We start from the raw sequence: 20,896 nt of genomic DNA, 5'->3' as shown, positions 1-20,896 counted from the left end.
AACAGTGGAAGGGGAGTTTGGGGGTGGGCGACGAGGATTTGGAGATACCAATATTGTTGTTTATTGGGCATTGCAGGGATGAAGGTTGGTCGGTTTCTAGGATGAATAGTTGCTTGGCAGGGCTGGTTTTTGGTTTTAGGCTCAGGAATTTAAGGGACGTGACTAAATCGTTTTTGGTGGCGCGGGCCATAAAGGGTTGGCGGCGGGAGAAGGCAGGGGTAGACTCTCGGCGGCCCGTGTCGTTTACGTTGCTGAATAAGCTGGGGGAGCAGTTAGGGAAGGTGTGCAGGTCAGTGGGGGAAGTGAAGTTATTTAGGATGGCGTTTTCGTTTGGTGTTTTTTGGGGCATTGCAGCTCGGTGAATTGGTTACCCCGACTGTGGATAGTTGTTTAGAGATGACGTTGATATGTGGCCTGATAGGGTGTAATTCGTGATTAGGCGATCTAAGACTGACATGGAAGGAAAAGGGCGGCGGGTTGTTTTTTTTGCAATCCCGGGTTGTTTGATGTGCCCGGTGCGTTGCGCGCAGAATTTCATGGGGGACAGGGTGGGAGACGGGTGCAATCCGTTATTGGTTCACGATGATGGTTCTTTTCTTTCTCGATTCCAGTTTGCGGCGGTGTTTGGCTAGGTTGGGTGTGGGGGAGTTAGGTTTTTCCAGCCACTCGTTTAGAATGAGGGCGGCGACGGAGGCAGCTAGATGGGGGTTAGGTGACGACGTCATAAAGAGGATAGGTAGGTGGGAATCGATATGGTTTAGGTCATATGTAAGACCAGAGGGTGTGATTGGGTGAGGGAAAGGGGGAAAAGGTGTTCTGTAGTGGTGGCATGGTTGCTTCTTGTTTTCTTTTGTTTCCTTTGTCGTTGCAGGTTCGGACCCAGCGTTGGTTTGGCTGTTGGGTCACTCGTATGTGTGGTGGGGAGCTGCCAGGGATGCGGTTAGGCCAGACGGTTTACAGCTCGGGTTGGCTCGTGAAGTGGTGGTGGTAAGGTGGATTGGCAGGCGGGGGATGATGTGGAGTGGGGTTCTTCCGGAGTTTAACAGATTTGTTAGGCAGGACAGGGCACCTGATGTTTTGGTGCTACATGTAGGGGGGAATGATTTGGGGGCTAGGCCCTTTAGGGAGTTGGTGAGAGATGTAAAATTCGATTTGTTGAGGTTATGGGCGTTATATCCGGGAATGATAATGGTATGGTCAGACATTGTGCTGCGAATGGTTTGGCGGGGAGCTCGGTCGGTGGAGAGTTTGAACAAGGCCCGGGTAAAGGTTAATAGGGCTATTGGGAGGTTTATGGTGAGGAATGGGGGGTTAGCGGTGAGGCATAGGGATCTGGAGGGGGTGTTGGGGGGTTCTGGCGTAGTGACGGGGTGCACCTCAACTTCCTGGGTTTGGATATGTGGAGCTTGGCAATACAGGAGGGCATGAAGATTGCGGTACAGGTGTGGAGGAACGCACAGGCTTGAGGGAAATCAAGCCTGTGCGTTTGTGGCGGTGGGAGGTCCTTGGAGTCGGTGTGATTTGAGGGTAATGAGGATGGGGCTGGACTCCTAGGATTGTTGGGTGGATGTGGCGGAACTGTCAGGGTGAGCCATCAGGGGTGCCTCCGAGCTAGTGGTCAACGGCTGGGGGTAAGTCGGCTCATCTCGGCACGGTTGTTTTGGGTTTTAGGGCTTCAAGGACCTCCCCCTCGGAAAAAAGGGACATACAGGTTAATGTGTTTTGGGTTGGCATTTATGAGGTTACCAGTGTTATAATATTATATGTGTCAGGATTCAAACCCATGACCAGCCATGTCCCAGGCGGTAGCTCTAGCCACTAGACTACCAACCCTTCTGGACTTTTCCTTCTACTGAACTCTTTGATCTACCTTGTTCCAGCCTTGCCTTGTTAATCTCTGTGATTCCTTGCACCTGCTACTTCCTCTTTATAAGCCCAGCCTCTTGCACCAGATCCCTGCTGGTTATTGTTCTTCTGGACTTGATCCTGCTGCATCTACTGCTGTTCCTCTGTTGGTACTGCTACCAACTCGACTGCTGCTGACCTCGGAATTGTCCCCGACTACTCTTCTGCTTGTCCCTACCAACTGAACTGTTACTACCGTACCCGATCCGGATTGTCTGACCACGCTCACTGCCAACTGCCCTGACCCACCGCCTGCCAACCGATTACGCCTCTGCCTGACTTCCTGCAACTACAACCTGCCTGCGGTCTTTGGCACTGGGCTCCCACCTCCAGCCAGCTGTCCTCTGACTCAGGTGAGCCTGTAAGATTGTAACAGAATAACCAGCCTAAAAATGGAATCCGCGATGGCCACCCTGCGCAAACAAGTCTCCGAACTTCAGGAGTTTGGCACCTCTGCCTAAAAGGAAATGGCTCAACTTCAAGGCGCAATCCAGAGCCAACAGAGGGAAATTATTGACTTGCAGCGTCAACTACTGGACGTACGCGGCGCGGTCACAGACACCCGCATGCCTCTCCCGTCAAAGTTTAACGGCGATCGCGCCAGTTTGGGGGTTCCTCAACCAGTACAGTATCTACTTTCAGATCCTGTTCATCATTAACCTTCTAACTGACGAGGCCCTGGCATGGGCATCCCCATATGTGGAATCCCACAGTCCCTTATTAAATAACCTAGACAACTTCACCGCAGCCATGAGCCAAGTCTTCGACGACCCTAACCGCTGCGCGACTGCCGAGGCTAGGCTGCACAGTCTACGGCAGGGAAGACGCTCTGTAGCCGAGTATACCTCCGAGTTCCGCCGCTGGGTCACGGATACCACCTGGAACCCCGCTGCTCAGAAAAGTCAATTTCGCCGCAGACTCTCCGAACTTATAAAGGATGAGCTCGCCAGGGTAGACGCCCCAGACGATCTGGATGACTTCGTCCAACTGTGCATCCGAATTAACCGGAGACTTGCGGAAAGAAGGAGAGAAAGACTCTGGTCCTTAGATAACAGGCCCGCGTAGCCTTTCACTCCAACGACTCAGCCGGCTCACCAACCCTCCACCGAACCGATGCAGGTTGACACACTGTGCAAGACTCTATCGGCTGCTGAAAAGGAGAGACGACTGGCCGCAGGCCTCTGCCTTTACTGTGGCGAGCCAGGGCACTTCGCTATTAAGTGCCCCAATAAGACTCGCCGAACCATCGCTGTCACTAAATTACGGGAATTACAACAAGCCACAATCTCACCCTTGGCCTCGGAAACCATGGACATTACAGGTACCGGGTCCCACTTCATTGTACCTATCCTTATCACCATTGGGGAACGACAGCTTCCCTGCTCTGCAATGCTTGACTAGGGGGCCGGCGGAAATTTCATGGACCTGACCTTCGCCCATGAGAACAACATACCACTGGTAACCAGGGCAGCCCCCATCGATCTGGAAACCGTTGATGGGACCCCGCTCTCTTCTGGGCCGGTTACGCACCATACCGCTGATCTTCAACTCCTCGTCAAACCCGATCATCAGGAAACCATTCACTTCTCCCTGATCACCTCCCCTAAGTTTCCGGTGATCCTAGGCATCCCTTGGTTGGAAACCCACAACCCCTTGGTGGACTGGGACGCCCGCTGCATACGGTTTCGCTCTGACTTTTGTTCTCAGAACTGTTTACGTGAATCCGTCCCTCCTCCGCTCGAAGAACCTACCATATTCGGACTATCCACCAAGGAGCTTTTACCCCCTCAATATCGGGAGTTCCAGGATGTCTGTGACAAAAGAAATGCAGACAAACTGCCCCCGCATCGGCCTTATGACTGCCCGATTGAGCTGCTACCTGGAGCCGAAATACCCTTCGGCAGTATATACTCCCTCTCCGAGCCGGAACTCAAGGCCCTGAAGGAGTACCTTGACGAAAATCTAAAAAAAGGTTTTATCCGACCTTCCACATCTCCTGCAGGGGCCCCTTTCTTCTTCGTGGAGAAAAATGACTCTTCTCTATGCCCTTGCATAGATTATCGAAAGCTCAACAACGTTACTGTGAAGAACCGGTACCCTCTCCCCCTGATTTCTGAACTCCTTGAGAGACTTCAGGCGGCAAAAGTCCTTACTAAGCTCGATCTCCGAGGAGCCTACAACCTGGTCCGAATTCGCCCGGGGGACGAGTGGAAAACCGCCTTCCGAACCCGCTACGGTCACTTCGAGTATCTGGTCATGCCTTTTGGCCTCTGCAATGCCCCTGCTACCTTCCAACATTTTATCAACGACGTCCTCAGGGACATGCTTGACCAATTTGTGGTAGCATATCTGGACGATGTTTTGATTTTCTCAGAAGACCCTGAACAACATGGTGGGCATGTCCGCAGGGTTCTAAAGAAACTCCGTGAACAGTCTCTCTATATTAAACTGGAGAAGTGTGAGTTTGAACAGACTTCCACCCAATTCCTCGGCTATATTATTTCCCCGGAGGGCTTAAGTATGGATCCCCGGAAGATCCAGGCCGTGACTGAGTGGCCCGCCCCGAAGAACGAAAAGGAGGTCCAGAGATTTATAGGTTTCGCAAACTTTTATCGGAAATTCATCAGGAACTTTTCGAAAATCATCGCCCCAATCACTCAACTAACAAAAAAGACTGTCCCCTTCATGTGGACTCCGGAGGCACAGGAGGCCTTTGCTAAACTGAAGTCCCTCTTCACCTCTGCCCCAAACCCTGAGTTACCATTTACGGTTGAGGTGGACGCCTCAGACACTGTGGTGGGCGCAATTCTGTCTCAACGTTCAGGGGAAAAGATGCTCCTACACCCTTGCGCTTTCTTCTCCCGCCAGATGTCCCCCGCTGAACGGAATTACGACATCGGGAATAAGGAACTGCTGGCAATCAAGGACGCTTTCACAGAGTGGAGACACTTGCTGGAGGGGGCCCAAAATCCCATCTCTGTATACACCGACCACCGGAACCTAGAGTTTATCCGCAGCGCCAAGAGACTCACCGCCAGACAGGCCAGGTGGAGTCTGTTTTTCTCCAGATTCAATTTTATTATCTCCTATCGCCCTGGGTCGAAGAACGGCAAAGCGGATGCTCTCTCAAGGATGTTCTCTGAACCCTCTCAGATTAATGAGGCTCCGGCCGGTATCCTTCCTGACAGAAGCATCCTAGGAGCCACCTACTTGAGGGAACTCCTGGGTTCCCTCAAGGAAGGGTATGAGAATGATCACCTCCTCACCTACCCACCTGGAGCTGTAAACCTTACTCTCAAGGGTGGCTACTGGTTGTACCGGGATCAGCAGTTGTACGTACCAGAATCTGCACGACTTGACGTACTTAAACTCAACCACGATTCCAAACCGGCCGGCCATCTGGGTATCAGAAGGACCCAGGAGCTCCTCTCCCGTTTCTTCTGGTGGCCAACTTACAGAAAAGATACCGAGAGGTTTGTCTCCTCATGCACGACGTGTGCCCGCAACAAGGCCCCGCACTCCTCCCCCGTGGGCTTGCTATGTCCACTCCCTGTTCCCTCCCACCCCTGGGGTTCAATCTCCATGGACTTTATTGTGGACCTTCTTCCCTCCAAGGGTATGAACACCGTTCTGGTCGTCGTCGACCGTCTCACCAAAATGGCCCACTTCATCCCCTGCAAGGGCCTACCTACCGCCAAACAGACGGCCGATCTGGTACTCCGAGAGGTTTTTAGGCTACATGGGGCCTCGGCCGATGTAGTTTCGGATCGGGGAGTACAGTTCACTTCCAGGTTCTGGAGAAACTTCTGTCAAGCCCTTGGGATCAAGGTGAACCTGTCTTCTGCGTTCCACCCCCAATCCAATGGGCAGACCGAGAGAACAAATCAAATCCTCGAGCAGTATTTGCGCTGTTTTGTCACCCATCTGCAGGACGACTGGCTGGACCACCTCTCCACGGCCGAGTTCGCCTATAACAATGCGGAGCACAGTTCTACCCAATACAGCCCGTTCTACGCTAACACCGGCCTACACCCAACCTTCATCCCTCATTTGCCCATTTCCACCACAGTCCCAGCTGTGGCTGAACGTCTTGCAAGTCTACAACAGGCACAGGAAAATATTCGGGACAATTTACAACGAGCCCAGAGCCGCTTCAAGCAGGCAACGGATAAACACCGCAAACCCGCTCCGGAATTCCAGGTAGGAGACAAGGTGTGGCTCTCCACCAGAAACCTAAGCCCAAAGGTTCCCTCCCGGAAGTTGGGCCAAAAATACATGGGTCCTTTCCAGATCACGGCTTGAATCAACGAAGTCACCTTCCGACTCGACCTTTCCGACTCCATCCGAGTGCACCCGGTTTTCTACTGCTCTCTCCTGAAACCACATGTTGAGAACACTTTCCCAGGCCGCCACCCCCCTCCTCCTCCTCCTCCTCCTCCGGTAAGAGTACAAGACCAGGAGGAATACATTGTGGCCAAGATCCTTGACTCCAGACTCCACCATGGAAGGCTGCAATATCTAGTTGGGTGGAAGGGCTATTCCCCCGAGGATAACTCCTGGGAGCCGGAGGAAAATGTCCATGCCCGCAGACTGGTAAAAGCTTTCCACCAAAGACATCCCGATAAACCATCATCTGCGGTGCCCAGAGGTCACCTTGGAGGGGGGGGATTTGAACCCATGACCAGCCATGTCCCAGGCGGTAGCTCTAGCCACTAGACTACCAACCCTTCTGAACTTTTCCTTCTACTGAACTCTTTCTACCTTGTTCCAGCCTTGCCTTGTTAATCTCTGTGATTCCTTGCACCTGCTACTTCCTCTTTATAAGCCCAGCCTCTTGCACCAGATCCCTGCTGGTTATTGTTCTTCTGGACTTGATCCTGCTGCATCTACTGCTGTTCCTCTGTTGCTACTGCTACCAACTCGACTGCTGCCGACCTCGGAATTGTCCCGACTACTCTTCTGCTTGTCCCTACCAACTGAACTGTTACTACCGTACCCGATCCGGATTGTCTGACCACGCTCACCCCTGACCCACCGCCTGCCAACCGATTACGCCTCTGCCTGACTAACTGCAACTACAACCTGCCTGTGGTCCTTGCCACTGGGCTCCCACCTCCAGCCAGCTGTCCCCTGACTCAGGTGAGCCTGTAGGATTGTAACAGTAGGTTTGTAATAAATCGGCTGCTGTGGCCAAATTAATCCAAAGAAGCAGTGTCAGTGTCTTCATTGGGGTAGAGAGGGTTGAGGGAGGCATATTGTTTGAGGTGGGGTGGAGGTATGAATATGGGGGTCGAGTGGTATTAACCAGTACCTCCATCAAGTAGAGCCGGACTGGGGGGGCTGGAGCCTTTAGGAGAGGCGACCATCACGGGGGGGGGGGGGTTAGCGAGACCCCCCCGGTGTAGGGATTGGTGGGTTTAATTTAGTGGGGGTGGCTAAGGAGTTAAATGAGGTGAGCAGCAGCCGGTCAGGGGCCATTTTGTTAAGCAAGCGCCCACCCGCCCTGTTGAGGAGGTATAACAGGGGTGGTTAAAGGGGGACGTTGAGAAGTGGGGGAAGCCAGTGGGCAGGGGAAGATTGTCACGGCAGTACGGCGGTGGGAGCTCCTTGGAGTCGGTGTGATTTGAGGGTAATGAGGATGGGAGGGCCCTACAGGTGGGGCTGGACTCCCAGGATTGTTGGGTGGATGTGGCGGAACTGTCAGGGTGAGCCATCAGGGGTGCCTCCGAGCTAGTGGTCAACGGCTGGGGGTAAGTCGGCTTACCTTGGCACGGTTGTTTTGGGTTTTAGGGCTTCAAGGACCTCGCCCTCGGAAAAAAGGGACATACAGGTTAATGTGTTTTTGGTTGGCATTTATGAGGTTACCAGTGTTATAATATTATATGTATGTTTGTAATAAATCGGCTGCTGTGGCCAAATTAATCCAAAGAAGCAGTGTCAGTGTCTTTATTGGGGTAGAGAGGGTTGAGGGAGGCAGATTGTTTGAGGTGGGGTGGAGGTATGAATATGGGGGTCGAGTGGTATTAACCAGTATCTCCGTCAAGAACCTTTACACGGAGTCTCAGAACACCAAGAAGGACAGTCAGAAAAATTACTATTATTGCCCAAAAGACAAAATCCAGAAGAATAGTGTATGAGGCTGCAGAATTGTGACACTTAGGCCCCTTTCACGCGAGATTTCTGCACGTTCACCTCAAGCATTGAACCCGCACTGAATCCAGACCCATTCATTTCTATGGGGCTGTGCACATATCACTTGTGCGTTGCGTGAAAATCGCAGCATGCTCTATTTTGCGCGTTTTTCACGCAACGCAGGTCCCATAGAAGTGAATGGGGCTGCGTGAAAATTGCAAGCAAGTGCTTGGAGACGATCGGGATGGGAACCCAATAATTATTATTTTCATATAACATGGTTATAAGGGAAAATAGCATTCTTAATACAGAATGCATAGTACAATAGGGCTGGAGGGGTCTTCATCTTTGCTGTGCAGTAGGAAAAGGACCTGTGGTGACATTATCAAAGGTCCTATTCCTACTGCACAGCAAAGATGAATACCCCTCCAGCCCTATTGTACTATGCATTCTGCGCGAACAAGTGGATTAAGGCGAGTTAAATTTTTATTTTTATCTTTTAACCCCTCCGGCCCTGTTGTACTATGCATTCTGTATTAAGAATGCTATTATTTTCCCTTATAACCATGTTTTAAGGGAAAATAATATAATCTACACAACACCTAACCCAAAACTGAACTTTTGTGAAAAAGTTCGGGTTTGGCTACCAAACATGCCGATTTTTCTCACGCGCATGCAAAACACATTAAAATGTTTTGCACTTGCACGGAAAAAATCGCACATTTTCCCGCAACGCACCCGCATCTTATCCAGCTCAAAAACATGACGTCCGTGTGAAAGAGGCCTTAGGGGTGCTAGAAAAATGGTGCAGTGGTACATTACAGTCACATCTTGATAATTTGAGTTCTAAAACAATTGTATATTGACAAACACACGGTTTTCAGGATGATACTTCGAGGTCTCCGACTTTTTGGACCAAACCTTGATGCTTTTGTCAATGACAAGAAGTTCAAGGCCCAAAACCAATGGAAACTACAGTGGAGTCATAGAATAAGGATAATTTGAAACTTGGGGTTCTGGCACAAGGCACATATATAGCATCTTTAAGCCAATAAATCACTCACGTAGTCCCAGCATCATACTATTCAGTTTATTGATCAGCAATGAAACAGAAGGCAATCATGTGACATAAGCATAACACGTCTGTTATTTCTAGGCTTCGACTATCACGCTGCTGTTGGTCACCCGAACTCCATACCAGCCCTTCCAGTAAACTGAGTCTTGTCCGCAGTGTGTGAACTGGATGAAACGCACTCCTGGACCATATTCCGAGAAGGTATAAGTAAGCTGCAGGATAATCAATCAATAACCACATTGTTAGTACATGTTCAGAGAGAGTGAAAGCAGCCCTAGAATATAAGGACCCCATCAAATAGATGTCTCCTTCCTGCAGCTGCTGCTCCCCTCCCACAGCATGCATTTCACAGACAAGGAAACTGCATTTGCACCCCTTTCCTCTCATTATATTCAGTGTATGGAATTTACTATTTTACTCTAGATTAATTTACGTTTGGAGATTTGTGAACAGAGAGATCCTGACTAAATGGAAAGGTGAAGAAGATGCCACTGTCCCCTAAAACATGTATCACAAAGTTTCATATAGTAAAGCTCTACTGAGGTTATACTGGAATTAGAAAAACATGGCATCCCTATTGCAAAAACAGCGCCATATCTGACCACAAGTGTTGAGAGGTATTGTTATTGCAGACACAACCCATGGACATGTGTGGTGCAGTTTGTGGAAGAAAGCAGTCGTGGTTTTCTAATCCTGTACACCCCCTTTAAGCATTATTATAATAAAACATTTCTAATATACTTTGTGTTTCAATTCCTTAACATTTTCAAAATCTCCACTTGCTGACAGTATTTAGTGGGTTGTATGAAGACTGCCGGTGCTGCCATCAAGACTACCGAAGGCTCTACTATTTGATTTGCTGGGAACTGCTCTTCTGATATAGCAAAGACTCCACAGTCATGGAACACCACCATAAATAATGAACAGGGCATGAATATTGTATTAATCTATGCAGGATGCTGCTCCAGATCCTCCTGTCCAAGCTCGTCTCTTCTGCTCCATCCCTCCTCAGTTCCTGATAGCCCGCCATTAATTATTTGGCTGTAGCAGTCCAGGTCTGAGTGCCCTGCAAGTGGGCAAAGAGCAACATGTCCAAGACTTCAGGTGTGCATAGTATATAGTGTATCTAATCCTAAAGTATCTAAGCTCATGTCTGATATGGTCTTACAGAACAAGAGAGTACTACGCTCCCCATCTTGTGCTGCTAAATCTGTGTATTTAAGGTAATTGTTTGATGGCACAACCCTTTCTAAATGACAAGATTCCACAAAAGCTGAGATCCAAACAGAACATAACACGTCAGCCTCTCCTACTCCTCCAGTACAGTCAGCGCTGTTCTCACCTGGGTCCAGGCGCCGTCTGTATCTTCAGGAATGGTGATGCTCTCGCTGTTGTACTCCTTGATGACATCACGGCTACCAGATAACAGCTGCACTTTAAGCTCATATATACCACCCTTACTGTCAGTCCGAGCTGAATACCTGCAACCAAAAGTGCACAGATACAGTATATGTCTACCATGACCACCCAAAAAGCACCAGATTTCCCCCAACTGTTGAATGGTAAATACAGCAAAATGTTCCTCACAAATAGCTAGGCTGATACATTCCACTGCGTGACAACTGCCTGTAAGAGCTTAAAGGGGGTTTCCAGTTTGCACCATAACAATTTATGAAGGTAGCTGTAAGTTTGTAATCTATTTCTTCTACCTTTATTGCGCCTATCTTCCGTTCATGACCGGAGTATTTTCAGAAAACCCCTTTGATGGATACAATATTGACACATTTCATCTCACCAGTCGCTGACCACGATGCTGGGTTGGGCATCCAGCACTTCCTCAGTATATCCTTCATTAAGGAGATCAATCACTTGGGTTTTACTGCAGCATCTGAGAAGAGAAGATCATGTTTGTGAATTTTCTGTGCACTATTGTTCCTCTGCCCACCTCGATCAAAGTGGTTGGCCAGGATTAAAAAAACATAGCAGCTTTCTTTTAGAAACAGCGCCACACCTCTCCACAGGCTGTGTGTGGCATTGCAGCTCAGTGCTAATTAGTTCCATGCAGCTGCAATACCAGACACGACCTGTGGACAGGTGTGGCAGTGTTCTTGGAGCCTTTTCCTCTACAACGAGAAGATCATGTATGTGTGGAAGTGTTCTTGGAACCTGTTTCTCTACAACGCCTTTAATTCTTGAACGAGACCTGACCTCTATAGTGATTTGCAATGTTGTGATTGTTGCACTTTGTGATGACTGCATCGCTGCTAGTCTTACCTTATAGGGGTAATTTGTAATAGTATGTGTCTGCTGTTTCATGATACCCTAGGCTTATTACTAGTGACTACTAATGCACTGCACTGTGATCTGCCTCAGTCATGATAATCATGATCTATTCTATTTCTCGTTAAGACACTGTAAAGAAAGGTTTTTAATTGGGTCTTTCCCTTTAAAATAATGAAGTTATTTAGTGATGTCTATACCTGGCCGCATTTCTGCAATAAGAGGTAACTATTCATGCGTACTAACATTTAGGAGGGGCTAGGAGGGTAGAAAACACTGGGGGAAATTTATCAAAACTGGTGCGAAGGAAAACTGACTTAGTTGCCCATAGCAATTAATCAGATTCCATTTTTTATTTTCCAAAAGAGCTCTGAAAAATGAAAGGTGGAATCTGATTGGTTGCTGTGGGCAACTAAGTCAGTTTTGCTTTACACCAGTTTTGATAAATCCCCCCCCCCCCCCTTCCCTTACGCTGGGTTCAGACCTGAGCGTTCTGAAAGGAGCGCTCTGTATGCGAGATTGTACCGGCGTTTGCAATCGCGCATACAGAGACAAGTGAACGCCCATTGTCGCGTGTTCCCGAAAGTCTATGTACGGAAACGCTCGACAAGACGCCCCAAAGAAGCTCATGTACTTCTTGGGGCGTCGGGCGTTTTACAGTGCGATCGTACGCGCTGTAAAACACCCAGGTGAGAACCATGCCGATAGGGAAGCATTGGTTTCTCCTTGTTGAGCGTTTTACAGCGCGTAGGAACGCGCTGTAAAACGCTCAGGTGTGAACCCAGCCTGAGTGTTGGAACAGAGAGCTCAGCTCCACTCAAGACATCATCAGGGTAAGGCCTCATGCACACGACCGTGCCGTTTTTTGCGGTCCGAAAACCGTGGATCCGCATAAAAACGGAAGCCATCCGTGTGCCTACCGCAATTTACAGAACGGGCGGCCCATTGTAGACATGCCTATTCTTGTCCGCCAAACGGACAAGAATAGGACATGCTATATTTTTGGGGTGGGACTTCGGAACGGAGCAATGGATGTGGACAGCACACGGAGTGCTGTCCGCATCTTTTGCGTCCCCATTGAAGTGAATGGGTCCGCATCCGAGTTCGGATGCGGACTATAACTACTGTTGTGTGCATGAGGCCTAAGATGTCTTGCTACCATCACCTCTCTTTGTATCATATGGGCATCAGCTGAGTGCCATGTTGTTCGCTGGTCGACCTGGAGCCCGCCCATCCGTCCCATGACTTCTGATGACTGTTACTTATCTTTATATATATTTGTGCGTCTATATCTTTCATCATAGTTTAGTAAACTCTCGTGTTAAGTCAGTTTTTTCCCAAACTTGTGATGTCATGATAATACAGACACTTACTCAAAAGATGAAGCAAAATACTTGGAGACCCCGTCACAGGGAATATCAGCTCCACAGTCTCCTGGGATTGCCTCTACTTTCCACCCGTCTCCTCCATTCAGAATATCTTCCCAATATTCTAGCTCCTCTATACCAAAAGATACACAACATACAGTACAGTGATTACAACATGTCAAGGATAATTCCACCCAGTACCTCAAAATCAAGGGCCACACTCACAGGGCCCAGGAAGCTGAGATACGATTGCTGACTATGATTACGACTCCGCACTCCAGCTGAAACTGCTAAAAGGTTTCCTGTCCCTGTGTCACAGCTAAAGCAGCTCAACAATGTGATCTTTCCACCAAGCAGCTCCTCACCAGTGATGGCCAGTTTGCCGTGTTCGCCCGCGAACACATGCGGGCTACCATCCTAACTCACAAGTCCGGCGATGCACAGGTAAGTCCTTACCTGTGCCTGTGCACAAGCCCGTCTGAAACAAATGCAGTCACCGGGAGCAGGCAGTTAAGTTAAGCTCGGTGGACCTTGATGAATGTAGATTTGGTAGAGGTGGAGCTTGAGTGAGCATCTTCTTATCCAGGTAGTATTTTATATTATGATGTGGCATAACGGTGGAGTTTGACACCTGGCACCCCTGCCAATCAGCTGTCTGAAGAGGCGGCAGTGCTCTATGCATGCGCTACTTCCTCTTCTTTCCACTACGCTTCGTCTCCCCTGTAGTGGTGATGCAGTGTAATTACAAGCACTCTCTCCATTCAAGTCAATGGAGTGAGTACTTGTAATTATATTGCACTTCTGAGACGATGAGCAGTGTAATTAAGAAAAAACAGTACTCGCATGGAGCGCTGCCTCCTCTTCAGACAGCTGATGCCTGGTGTTGGACCCCCGCCAATCAGCTATTGATGACCTATCCCGGGGATAGATCATCAATATATTTTGCTGCACGTCCCCTTTAAAGGGTTTATCCAAGCCTCTGCAGGTCCCAGGTCTTTGGGAATCAACATCCTGTTGACGGGTGTCACGTGAGCACCGTAGCGGTGACTTGTTACCCGTGCGACATGTGACCAGGTAAGGATGAACCTCACCGCAGGTCCAGCCGCTCTGAATAGGTCTTTTAAAATAGGTATTTTAAAAAAGGTTAGTCTAGGATAGCCCCTTTAAGTCCAGTGTCCTTGGGCCTACCAGAGAAAGTTATTATTCAGGGCTCAGCCCCCTTATCATCAATAAGTTTTGAATGAAATGAATAGACCCTAGTGTCAAGTGACTCCAAAGGCAGCTCCAGATGTTTTTTTTCTCATGGACCTTTGGGGACCACTATTGCATCAGAACCTAGGCCCACCAGAGGATCTTCTGGTACTCTGGTGGAACGGATGTGGGCTCATTCATACGGTTGTGTAAATGAGCACTTAAAAACCCATTGTTAGCAGGAAGATAACAGTCCCAGTTGAAAGGAAGCTTCATCTGCTCATTAAGAGATATGGGTAAGGCCTCATACACATGACCAATTGACCATATTTTTGGTCCATGTCCGATCCGCATATTTTGTAGACTGCTAGTAGAGAGTAGGGGAACCTCTTAGCCCCCCTTCAGCCACCAACCCCTTATAAACCACTACAAAGAAGGACACAGACACATTTTTTCTCTTCATTGCTGGGTGGTAATCGGCCACAGCTTCTATATTAACCCCTTCAGGACCCTGCCATTTTTCACCTTAAGGACTAGGCCATTTTTTGCAAATTTATGTGGTGATAACTTTAAAACGCTTTTACTTATCCAAGCTATTCTGAGATTTTTTCTCGTCACATATTGTACTTCATGACAGTGGTAAATTTGAGTCAAAATATAAAATTTTTATTTATAAAAAATACCAAATTTACCAAGAATTTGGAAAATTTGTAATTTTCAAAGTTTCTATTTCTCTGCTTTTACACAGATAGTGATACCTCATAAAATAGTTATTACTTTACATTTCCCAAATGTCTCCTTCATGTTTGAATCATTTTGTAAATTACATTTTCTTTTTTTTGAGACGTTAGAAGGCTTTGAAGTTTAGAAGCAAATCTTAAAATTTTTAAGAACATTTCCAAAACTCAATTTGTAAGGACCAGTTCAGTTCTGAAGTCACTTTGTGGGGTTTACATAATAGAAGCCACCCATAAATAGCCCCATTTTAGAAACTACACCCCTCAAGGTATTCAAAACTGGGTCGTGGTAGCAGAAACCAGGCTGGGGGCCCTGGAGGAATGACCAGGCACCAGCCTCTTGCGTTTGGATAGACTGGACTCCTCCGTTAAGCCCAACGACCCGAGAAGACGACGGTGAGCGCCATCTGGAGGATCTGGAGCGCCAACTTCTCCTGGAATCCCTGGACCAGTGACAGTACTGGCGTCTATGTGAACTATGGTGGGAACGCCTCCTGAACTCCTGTGAGGAGGAGGAAGAAGTGCAACGGCTGGGGCCAGGGCCTGGGGTATCCCCATAGGCGTCGCTACAGGGGGGCAAGGGGGGGCAATTGCCCACCCTAGGTTATTCATTGCCCCTCTGCTGGCCGTGACATAGTGTGGGGGGGGGCCGGGGGGCAGTGTTCCCTGTAAGCTGCGCGGGGGCAAGGATGCGTAGCTTACTTACTGCCTCCACTCAGGGCCTCTGCAGGCTCACTCACTGCCGCAGCATGGACTTCATGTAATGGTGTGTGCCTGTTTCATAAAGCCCATCCTGGCAATGCACACCATTTTCACTGTGTGGATTGTTGTGGTGGGCTCAGAACAGGCACCCACCATACTGCCCACAGCGTCCTGACATTACCCAGTGTCAGGAAGTTTCTGTGCAGCGCTCCTATTTGCCCCACCCTAGGATGAAGAACTTGGATGAGGTAGAACAACGTTATGCCCTCCGGTATGTTCAGGGACTTGGTTATAGTAGGAGGAGACTGCCCTTGTTCTGCTGGGCGTCTCCTCCTCCTAGGCTGCAGCGCTGGCCAATCGCAGCACAAAGCTCACAGCCTGGGAGAAAAAAACCTCCCAGGCTGTAAGCTCTGCGCTGCGATTGGCCAGCGCTACAGCCTAGGAGGAGGAGACGCCCAGCAGAACAAGGGCAGACTCCGCCTACTATAACCAAGAGTCCGAAGTCTCCGCCTACTATAACCTACTGAGCGAAGATACCAGAGGACATAGCGGGAGAACAGAGCGGCGCCCAGGGATAATAGTAAGTGCAGTGAGATCCCTGGGCGCTGCTGTATATGTCAGGATACTTAGTTCATATATTGGGGGTCATTTACTAGGAGCGCCATGCCACTTTTTGTCATAAAAAAGTCGCAAGACCCCATGATGATCCGTGTGCTTTCTGCATCCGTATGTCCCTTCCTCAAAAAAGATAGAACATGTCCTATTCTTGGCCGCAAAATGCAAACCACAAGCTCATTGAAGACAATGGATCCGCAAAAAAATTGGATGCAATACGAACATCACATCATCCGGACTGCAAAATACATACGGTCATGTGCTTGAGGCCTTAGTGTGGCACAGGAGTTGGGGATGGGAAACTGAAAGTACCAGCTGGATTTTCAGGTTATGAAGATGTTTTGTTTGTATATACCGGTAATTTCACTTTTGTTCTGTATTTACCTTCTCCACAGGGGTTTTTGATGAGATTTCTCGCCATCTTTCAATATTCGTAGGTACAACGTCTGCTAACACTCTGTCAGAAGGGAAGAGGAAACAGTTAGTGACGTAACATCTGAGGGGTGGGATAGAAGAAGTTCGTCCTTTAGGCCTCTTTTACTCAAGCAAATTAAACTCCATCCATATTCTGGCTCCAGAATAGGCGCTGATTCCAGATGATATACCATCACTAACATCATGCTTCCATATTTCATCAGGATTTATATCTCCATTTTTCATGCACTCCCATAGGCTATAATGGCCATACAGTGAGGAACAGAAGTATTTGAACACCCTGCGGTTTTGCAAGTTCTCCCACTTAGAAATCATGAAGGGGTCTGAAATTCACATCGTTAGGTGCATTCCCACTCTGAGAGACAAAATTAAAAATAAAAATCAGGAAATCAAATTGTATGATTTTTAAAGAATTTATTTGTCTTGCACTGCTGAACATAAGTATTTGAACACCTGAGAAATAGCAAGTATTCTGGCTCTCAAAGTCCTGTCAACCCCACAGTCAGTCAGTAGCCAACTACTACCATGGGCAAGACCAAAGAGATGTCAAAAGACACCTGAGACAAAATTGTGGACCTCCACAAGGCTGGAAAGGGCTATGGGGCAATTGCCAAGCAGCTTGGTGAAAATAGATCAACTGTTGGAACAATTGTTAGAAAATGGAAGATGCTAAAGACGACTGTCAGTCTCTCTCAGACTGGGGCTCCTTGCAAGATCTCACCTCGTGGTGTATCACTGATGATAAGAAAGGTGAGGAATCATCCCAGAACTACAAGGGAGGAGCTGGTCAATGACCTGAAGAGAGCTGGGACCACAGTTTCAAAGGTCACTGTCGGTAGAAGACTACGCCGTTATGGTTTCAAATCATGCATTGCACAGAAGGTTCCCCTGCTCAAGTCATTACATGTCCAGGCCCGTCTGAAGTTTGCCCATAACCATCTGGATGATCCAGAGGAGGCATGGGAGAAAGTTATGTGGTCAGATGAGACCAAAGTAGAACTTTTTGGTCTAAACTTCACTCGTCGTGTTTGGAGGAAAAAGAAGGATAAGTTGCATCCCAAGAAAACCATCCCTACAGTGAAGCATGAGGGTGGTAACATCATGCTTTGGGGGTGCTTTTCTGTGAAGGGGACAGGACGACTGCACTATATTAAGGAGAGGATGAATGGGACCATTTATTGTGAGATTTTGAGCAATAACCTCCTTCCCTCAGTCAGAGCATTGAAGATGGGCCGTGGCTGGGTCTTCCAACATGACAACGACCCGAAGCACACAGCCAGGATAACCAAGGAGTGGCTCCGTAAGAAGCATATCAAAGTTCTGGAGTGGCCTAGCCAGTCTCCAGACCCAAAATCTAATAGAATATCTTTGGAGGGAGCTGAAACTCCATGTTGCTCAGCGACAGCCCCAAAACCTGACAGATCTAGAGGAGATCTGTGTGGAGGAGTGGGCCAAAATCCCTGTTGCAGTGTGTGCAAACCTGGTCAAGAACTACAGGAAACATTTAACCTCTGTAATTGCAAACAAAGGCTTCTGTACCAAATATTAACACTGATTTTCTCAGGTGTTCAAATACTTTTGTTCAGCAATGCAAGACAAATAAATTATAGCCCCCTGTAAGAGATCCGGGGCTGCCAGGCAGCAGGGGGAAGACCCCCCCTCCCCAGTTTGAATATCATTGGTGGCCAGTGCGGCACTGGCCACCAATGAAATTTAAACTGGGGAGGGAGGGGGGTCTGCCCCCTGCTGCCTGGCAGCCCCGGATCTCTTACAGGGGGCTATAATACACATAATACACACAATTAACCCCTTCAGGTGCAGCACCTGAGGGGTTAATTGTACAGATCACGGCCCCCTGTAAGAGATCGGGTGCTAGCAGGGGGCAGTCATGTACACAGTTCGTTGTATATTCTAACTAGAAGCGTCCCCATCACCATGGGAACGCCTCTGTGTTAGAATATACTGTCGGATCTGACTCAGCTCTGAAAAAGCTTTTATGCAGACGGATCTTCGGATCCGTCTGTATGAAAGTAACCTACGGCCACGGATCACGGATGCCAATCTTGTGTGCATCCGTGTTCTTTCACGGACCCATTGACTTGAATGGGTCCGTGAACCGTTGTCCGTCAAAAAAATAGGACAGGTCATATTTTTTTGACGGACAGGATACACCACGGATCACGGTCTCGGCTGCAAAACGGTGCATTTTTCGATTTTTCCACGGACCCATTGAAAGTCAATGGGTCCGCGAAAAAAAAAGGAAAACGGCACAACGGCCACGGATGCACACAACGGTCGTGTGCATGAGGCCTTATACTGATTATGTTTTTTTGGGCAGAACTCTAGCATAGGAAACTTGACCAGATGGCTGGGATCCAGGATCTAGGCAAACAACACCACAATCACAATCCAGCAGTCTGGACAGTCTCTAATAATGGAACTGCAGATAATGGCAACACAGAACTGGAGACACTAGGAGAGCCTATGGGCAGGACAGATGTCTGCGGGGGGGGGGGGGGGGGGGGGGCACGTTATCTGATGAAACAGCCTGCGAGAATTAAATACCCAGATGTGAAGGTAGCCTAAGATAAATGTTTATGACCTTTTGGTAATTTAATGAAAATGGGTATTAGATGGCTGGCACAAAGTGAAAGTACGATTCACACAGATAGACAATTAGTTAAACTATTCTAACAGAACGCTGAATATTTTAAATAAATTCTAACAGAGAAAACGATTTCTAGCCCAAAATGAGTACAATAAAATAATTTTTAAAAATTGCCCCCCGAAGCTAGACATAATCCAGGGACCCTCAGCCTTTGGCTGGGGAAGGTTTAATGAGTGAACGTACTGGCACATGAATATGAATTATAATATAAATGTACCCCACCTTAGGGTGCCTTCACACGCTGCAGATTTTGTTGCAAAAACATCCGCGACTGAAAATCAGTTCTATTCATTTCAATGGGGCGGCAAGCACATAGATTTCAGCAAGCCCCATTTAGGTGAACAGAACAGATTTTCAGTCACAGAAATTCCTGCAACAAAATCTGTGGCGCGTGAAGGCATCCTTATAGATGGCAAATCTACATGGAGAGTTGCCTCCTCTTCAAACAGCTGATCGGCGGGGGGAGGTCACCAATATATATGGTAGGACAACCCCATATAAAGAGATGCCGATGGGTCACATGACATCACTCCACATGTGGCAGCATAATTCTTAAGAGCCAAATCAAGCAATGGTGTGTTCACATTATATAGATGGCATAGATTTCCTTTTCTGTTACCAAATAGTTGCATCAAATGTTTTGATCTTAATAATTTGCCGCATCTCTGCTTGCTGTCATACTAGGAAGATTCTTGTTTACAACCAGTGGTTACAAATCTGTACAAAACTAATACAGCTCACAAATCTCACTGCTGTGTTCACATCACTGCTATTTTTTCCGTTGTTCCATTCAGGTGCGAAAACAGAACAACGGACATAGCAGAAGTGCTGGATCATGCACATTACTCACCCGGACATTGCTGAACACACTCCACTGACTACAATGGAGTCTGTCCAGTTTCCTTTCGGAATCGTGTTTTTTTTTTTACCGGACAAGAAAGTCCATGCAGCACTTTTTCATCTTGTCTTTTTGACGGAATCTGCAACAGAAGCTCTGAATGAAGCCTCCATGGTAGATGTGTTGTGTGCTTGAGCCCTAAGAGCTATCAGTCCGAAGTCTGGGGCAGTAGAGAGATATGTGCTGGTGATATAGTTTGCTCACAGAGGATTTGATAGACTAGATACATTGTAGCACACAATCAACTGTAAAGCCCCTTTCAGATGAGAGGGTTCCACACATCAGACTCACATCGTGAGTATGAAGCAGCTCCCGTCCTGACCTTCCAGCACTGACGGGGTCACATAGCATTATATTGATATATTGTCACCCCACTAAACTCATTTTTATTTTTTTTGTGTACTTATAATCCCTATCCTGCCATATTGCCATACATTATGTTATTAATAATTTTCGTTCAGTAGATTTAGCAAAAAACTTACTTTTATGATATGCTAATTACCTGTCTACCAGCAAGTAGGGCGTCTACTTGCTGGTAGCAGCCGCAGAAAACCGCCCCCTCCCTCTGTTGATTGACAGGCCAGCCGCGATCTCCTCCTCCGGCCGGCCCTGTCAGCATTTCAAAAATCGCGCGCCTGTGTTGATTCGGCGCAGGCGCTCTGAGATAAGGAGGCTCGCCTCCCCAGCACTCCCTCAGTGCGCCTGCGCCGATGATGTCACCGAAAGAGAAGATGTCATCGGCGCAGGCGCACTGAGGGAGTGATGAGGCGGCGAGCCTCCTTATCTCAGAGCGCCTGTGCCGAATCAACACAGGCGTGCAATTTTTGAAATGCTGACAGGGCCGGCCGGAGGAGGAGATCGCGGCTGGCCCTGTCAATCAACAGAAGGAGG

The 20,896-nt window shown here is 48.1% G+C and overlaps 1 protein-coding gene across 3 annotated transcripts in view; it reads right to left on the bottom strand.

The window, feature by feature from the left end:
* Positions 1-9,113: 9,113 nt before the first annotated feature.
* Positions 9,114-20,896, bottom strand: part of LOC122928830 (F-box only protein 2-like) — a 30,137-nt gene continuing 18,354 nt past the window's right edge. For all 3 annotated transcript variants that reach the window (XM_044282095.1, XM_044282093.1, XM_044282094.1), the window contains exons 2-6: positions 16,389-16,461; positions 12,766-12,892; positions 10,908-11,000; positions 10,455-10,593; positions 9,114-9,324 (exon numbers count right to left, since the gene is read on the bottom strand). In XM_044282095.1, coding sequence (XP_044138030.1) covers positions 9,190-9,324; positions 10,455-10,593; positions 10,908-11,000; positions 12,766-12,892; positions 16,389-16,425 — 531 coding nt within the window. In that variant the 5' untranslated portion in view covers positions 16,426-16,461 and the 3' untranslated portion in view covers positions 9,114-9,189. The remainder of the gene's footprint in view (positions 9,325-10,454; positions 10,594-10,907; positions 11,001-12,765; positions 12,893-16,388; positions 16,462-20,896) is intronic.

The sequence above is a fragment of the Bufo gargarizans genome, chromosome 2 (assembly GCF_014858855.1).
Source record: "Bufo gargarizans isolate SCDJY-AF-19 chromosome 2, ASM1485885v1, whole genome shotgun sequence".
NCBI classification, from domain to species: domain Eukaryota; kingdom Metazoa; phylum Chordata; class Amphibia; order Anura; family Bufonidae; genus Bufo; species Bufo gargarizans.
Note: the sequence above shows the minus strand (reverse complement) of the source record. Positions and strands in the feature narration are given on the sequence as shown.